The following is a 6,067-nucleotide window of genomic DNA, read 5'->3' as shown; positions in this document are numbered from 1 at the left end:
ATTTATCCACTCTGGGACCCGGTTTCAAAAAATATCGGTTTCACTCTCCCAAAACGCCGGATCCGTCTGGACAAAACACCTATACGATACAAAATTTATGCGTATACAGCTAAACACGTCTCCGTGTGGACGGGGCCTTAGTGTACCTGCCTAAAAGAAAATAATATCATTGTTCAGTTAAAGACAGTTTAGTGTTGACTCAGTTTTGTTCAATATGTAAAGTTCATTAATTATTAAATTAGTTCAATTGGGCAATATATCATTGTTTACTAGTATGAACCATTATTAACAAGCCTTTGTAAAAATAATGGTTAGCACATTTATTTATAAGCTAACAGCCTTGACAGCTGTGCTGAATTAATGTTCGGTGTTCGTCATGTGACAACACTGTAACATATTACTCTGAAACTTTATGGGTTGGTTATTGTATACTGTTTCACACACTATTCTTAAAAAATAGGCAGTATGCACTGTGTACTTGGCAGTAAACAGTAAGGTAGTTTGCCATTCCGAACACAGCAACACACACACACACACACACACACACACACACCACTCGCACACAAATATTCAGAAGCACAGAAACTTGTTGTCAGCCCTGCTCCGCGACTTCTATTAATAAAATAGCTTAGATACTGGATTGCTACTTTATATTCCTCAGCAACAAGGGGATAAAATTTATGTTTTATTAATGAACTTAACTCACAGCTTCATTGTTACTCACAGCTTATATACATATTATACAAGATATACATACATATATCTTACATAATTGGTAATAGACACCATGACTGATGATACCATGATACTTCCATTTTGTTTAAAAAAAAAAACACGAAAAAAACAACCTCAACCATACAACATACCAAAACAAAATTTAAATTACCTTGGTTGTTTTTGTTTTCTTAGAAAAACTATACTATATATAGCAGTTTTTACATGACAGCAGAGTGGTCATGTTGTACACACACTATCTCTTGCCCTGTGGCTTCATTGCATGTCATTTTTACTTTGACAGTCTAACCACGCTCTTGCCTCCTTCCATCAATCAGAGTCGTCATGGTTACACGCCTTCTTTTGACATGCATCAGTGCAATACTGACAAACACACATACTGTATATGCACGCAAATGCACACAGCAACACCTCCACACACACACACACACACTTAAGTGTGTGTTTGGATGATTCCAATAAATCATGCCTACACTCTTAAAAATAAAGGTGCTTAAAAGGTTCTTCACAGCGATGCCATAGAAGAACCATTTTTGGTTCCACAAAGAACCATTCAGTCAAAGGTTTTTTAAAGAACCATCTCTTTCTTACCTTTTTATAATCTGAAGAACCTTCTTTCGCCACAAAGAACCTTTTGTGAAACAGAAAGGTTCTTCAGATGTTAAAGGTTCTTTATGGAACCATTTAGACAGAAAAGGTTATTCTATGGCATTGTGAAGCACCTTTATTTTTAAAAGTGTAGCAGCAATATCACTTTACTTGGTGGAAACATCGATACCCAAAAAATAGTTCACAAGTTCAAGATACGAGTGTGTTTTTCACATTCCCTTGAAGATGCTTCTGGAGAAACAGGTGACTTCTTTCGCATTTTAAGATATCTGTTTATGACAAATTCTTCATGAGTTGAGGCAACTCTGAGTGCCTAAAAATCATATTATGGCATTATAAATATGAAAACTGAGAATACAAGCATATACGCTATTATAAATAAATAAGATGACTGTGATGGACCAGTATGATAAGAACATCTACTACTTGGCAATAGCACAGTAAGCAAACAGAACAATTAGCCCAGTGGTTTTCAATCCTGTTCCTTGGGACCCACTGCTCTGCACATTTTGCATGTCTCCCTTATCTGACACACTCATTTGAGTTCATGGAGCGCTTTCCTAATGAGCTGATGATCTGAATCAGGTGTGTAAATTAGGGAGAAATGCAAAATGTGCAGAGTGGGTCCCCAGGAACAAGTTTGAAAACCACTGAATTAGCCTACTATAGCCCATTCCACTAAAGTTTACTGTACCATTTGTGTGCACCAGGGATGAGATGTCTTCGCACCTTCATATTCACTTCAGAAAGGCCACAGCCATATGTTAGATTCATTTATTCATTCACTGTAGGAAATTTGTCTGTGTGTGTAATTGTACCTCCAGAATTCACCCCTAGTTATGACTAATAAAACGCATCCATAAGCCAAGCGTTCTGGATCCAGCACTAACGCACTGCCTGCGGGGTGAACATCAGGAAATGCTGCGACGAGCCTGGCCTTTTGCCAAAGGAATTAAACACGAGTCCGGGCCAAACCGCAGCAAAGGCTAAATAAACAGCGACCTGTGCCGCCTGACAGTAAAAGCACGTCTGATGAAGAGAGCTCGTAAAAAGGACAGATGTTGTTTAAACAGAACAAATGTACCCTGCAGGTGAACGATTCACAGTTACGAGAAGCATGTCACTCCTGGGCTTTTGACGCACAATATGAGTGGGGTGAGAGACAATGCTCACCAAAATCAGTGACTGAAGCCTACAAACCAGGTAGGTTTCTGTCATGCCCAGGGGTTAAAGGGTTAACGATTCTCACAGGGAACTTAATGGTTGCAGGATCAAACCCCTGCAAAGGGCAATTCATGTGCTCTTTAGCAAAATTGGGATCTGTCCTTGCTATATGTGGAAAAGAGAACTAAATCCTACTATAAATGACAACAAATAATAATAACACATTTGGTGTAAATACTGATTGCTTTTTGTACCTAAATGTGCATATTAATATTAATATAATATTAGTAACAGTTGTATACAACTACTGATTACAATAACTATAGTGTTAAAAAATCACAATAATTTAACCAATAATTTCTGTCATTTCTACTTAATTATACAAATTTTCAAAGTTTCAGCCTGATTTTCTTCATTAGTAATGTAAAAAAGTGCAATGACATAATCGCAGCAGGCTGCACCACTTGATTTTACTCAGAAAAAAATTGAAGTTTAATTGCTGGTTTAAAGTTTTATTTTAGTGGAGTTATTTTTTTTGTGTTGTATCATCTTGCATCACTCACTCTTTGATCATTCTTTTTTTATTACTTTTTTTTTAATCACAATTATTACTTGGTTCTCTAGCCTCGTCCTAAAGACTTTTTTGGATGTTTACCCCTGATTTATACCATCAGCTCATTAGTACATGCTCCAAGACCTGAGCTGGGTGTTTCAAATAAGGGACACCTCCAAAATGAGCAGTACTTCAGGTCAAGGATTGAGAAGCAATGATCTAAAGGAAGTGGACTCTAACAATAGTTCTCCAACAAAACACACACACATACACAATCAATCAATCAATCGTATGGAAGACAAGACAATAAGAAATTCTCTTCTCAATAACAGAAGCTGAAGCCAAGTGAGCAGGAAGGAGGTTTCTGCTCTTTGTATAGAACAACAGATAACTCAGTTTAACGTTACCTGGTCGTCTATTGTTGGGTGGTCGGTGTCCGGTAACCGGAGCACTGGCGCTGTGGCTTCATAGTGCGGCACCGGCCCCGTTGATGACACCTCATCTTTGTTCTTCTGGGAAATTTCTCGTTTGAGCTCCGAGCGCAGGTCCAGGTAGCAGAAGAGCGTGACGAGGTGCAGAGAGAGCGAGAGAATGAATAAACTCAGGAAGATCTTGCAGTTGTTGCATTGGCTTTGGCACTCACACGCCGCCTGCGTGCGCTTGCGCTCCTCCGACTTCGCCGGCTCGCGCTTCGGTACCATGGCTGCGTGCAGGTCAGTCAGCATTGCTTCTGCATACCGAACTTCCTCGTCCTCTCAGCGACTTTTGGCTTGGGCTGGTCGCGGTGAGCAAGCGCTTCTCTGCGGGCTCATCTGGCTTCCTGACCTCGGACTGCGAGGATTCAGGCTGATAACCTACTACGGCCAGCTCCAGAGACCGACCCCTAGCAGCTGATTGGCTGCCGGCGTGACGTCACCTCATTGAAAATCCTCCCGCGGAAAAGCGCGACGCCACTATGACGTTCATCAAGACGCAAACAAATATAAATCACTGTAGCGCTAACAATAGCATCAGACGTTCGCTGCCGATTACACAATATTTCTCATTTCGTAACCCCTGAAAGGAACCGCCTGTAAAAAAAAGTTAGCTGGTGAAGTCAAGAGAGTTTCCTAATTCGTTTTGTTTTGTCTCCACATAAGGGGTTTTTCAAACTTCACACACCTAGTGCATACTTACATTTTAAATAACTGGCATCATTAGGCTAATTCTTAAAAAAAATAATTTGTTAATATAAAAATATCTTGAAACTCCTGTCTGGAGATCCATAAGAGACCCACAATGACCCCTAGAAAACCCTGGATCTAAAAAAAAAAAAAAAAAAAAACTTTCTTGTCAAACTTTCCCTAGCCACATGCTTGTACATTAGGCTTACTCAGTCTGTGTATGTGTGAGCGTCCAAGTGTGTGAAGTTCCACATCTTTAAAGTGTTAGAACAGATGACTGGTAGTGTAATTGTGGCATATGTTGAGAATCAGAGCAGACTGAGTGTTAAAAGCGGGACAGGACTGCCAATCAAATAAAAACATCAAATGACACACATGCACAAAAACACACATGAGCACACGCGTTTTTCAAAAAACAAAATCATACACATATATGCTCTCCAGCTTACACGCATTTATTATACTTGTCAAGCGCCAAAGCACACACCATTACTTGAACTAAAAAATACACAGTTATTTATTACTATGACAAAACTCTTCTGCTGCATGTTGTGTGAGGCGAGAACGAGAGGTTTCTATGGAAAACACTAATTTGGTCAACTTTCTTTCTCTGGCAGTTTTTGCAGACCCGTCACTCTCATCCAATATTGTGAAAAAAAACGGTGAAAGGAGGGAAATTGATAGAAACTGGTAGAAAATGGAGAATTAAAGGCAGGATGGCAGGATGGATAACTTGTTTCTAGCTTTCGTTAATTTTTTTTTACTAGCAGTAGGCTATCATAACCTGAATCAGCATTACTGCATACTAGGTCAAGTATACAATAGAGCTCAGTGTGTAATTCAGAAAAAGAAATCTAGCCCAAGAAGTTTTGGTTATGCTATCTGACCCCTCTCTCCTTTTCTTCCTCTGTTCTCGCTCCACTCACAGCTGTGCTCTGTGTACTGCAGATCTTCTGTGACCTCATAAAGCTGAGCCTCTTTAATATGGTTTGATATTAAATCTGTGCCGCTTTTATTCGGCTCCAGACTCTTTAATCTTAAATCACTTAAATATTCACAGCTACACTGCTGCTGAATCGATTCAGCGCCACACACACATGCACACACGGTCTAGCTGTCTCACACTAAGGCGATGTCCTCTGACAATTCATGATGGATCTCTAAACGCAGACATTACTAAATAATGTAATAAAAGCATCATTACAATAGCTCAACCCACCCAGAAAGTCTGGAATGAGTTCTAAAAACACGCACGCAAACGCATTTACTCACACGCATAAACAAACAAGCGCACGCGAACGCGCAGCAAAAACATTGGCCAAAAACACTCGAAGGCGCACACAAACACACAAATGCACTAAACCAAAAAAGCAAAGCTGCGTCGAATATACAGGTATGGGTCTGAGAACCCTTGGGCAGTTGAAATTAAATTATACAAATTAACTTAACAGAGAATCCAGCCCATGAGCCCAGAGAGGCTGGAATCAGAGTGCTAAGAGTTTAAGAAAACAGTAATCACACACACACACACACACACACACACAGGTTAGTTTTTGTGAAAAGTGGGGACATCCCATAGGCGTAATGGTTTTTATACTGTACAGACCGTATATTCTATTGCCCCACACCAACCCTACCTCTAAACCTACCCCTCACAGGAAACTTTGTGCTATTTTAGATTTTCAATACACTCCATTCTGTGTGATTTATATGCGTTTTGAAAAGTGGGGACATGGGATAATGTCCTGAAAAGTCACCTTCTCCTTGTAATACTATAAATAGTATAAATGCAAGCAAGTGTCATTTGGTCAGTACTTGTCTTTTGAATATCTAGGGATTGTGT

The 6,067-nt window shown here is 39.7% G+C and overlaps 1 protein-coding gene across 1 annotated transcript in view; it reads right to left on the bottom strand.

Moving 5' to 3' along the window:
* LOC107746346 (ectodysplasin-A-like) overlaps nt 1–3,888 on the bottom strand; it is a 40,326-nt gene extending 36,438 nt beyond the window's left edge. Inside the window, exon 1 of the mRNA XM_016560502.1 lies at nt 3,469–3,888. Coding sequence (XP_016415988.1) covers nt 3,469–3,786 — 318 coding nt within the window. The 5' untranslated portion in view covers nt 3,787–3,888. The remainder of the gene's footprint in view (nt 1–3,468) is intronic.
* Between the last annotated feature and the right edge of the window lie 2,179 nt (nt 3,889–6,067).

Source organism: Sinocyclocheilus rhinocerous, unplaced genomic scaffold, assembly GCF_001515625.1.
Source record: "Sinocyclocheilus rhinocerous isolate Xijiao unplaced genomic scaffold, SAMN03320098_v1.1 scaffold77, whole genome shotgun sequence".
NCBI lineage: Eukaryota > Metazoa > Chordata > Actinopteri > Cypriniformes > Cyprinidae > Sinocyclocheilus > Sinocyclocheilus rhinocerous.
The sequence above is the reverse complement of the archived record's forward strand: the minus strand, read 5'-3'. Positions and strand labels throughout refer to the sequence as shown.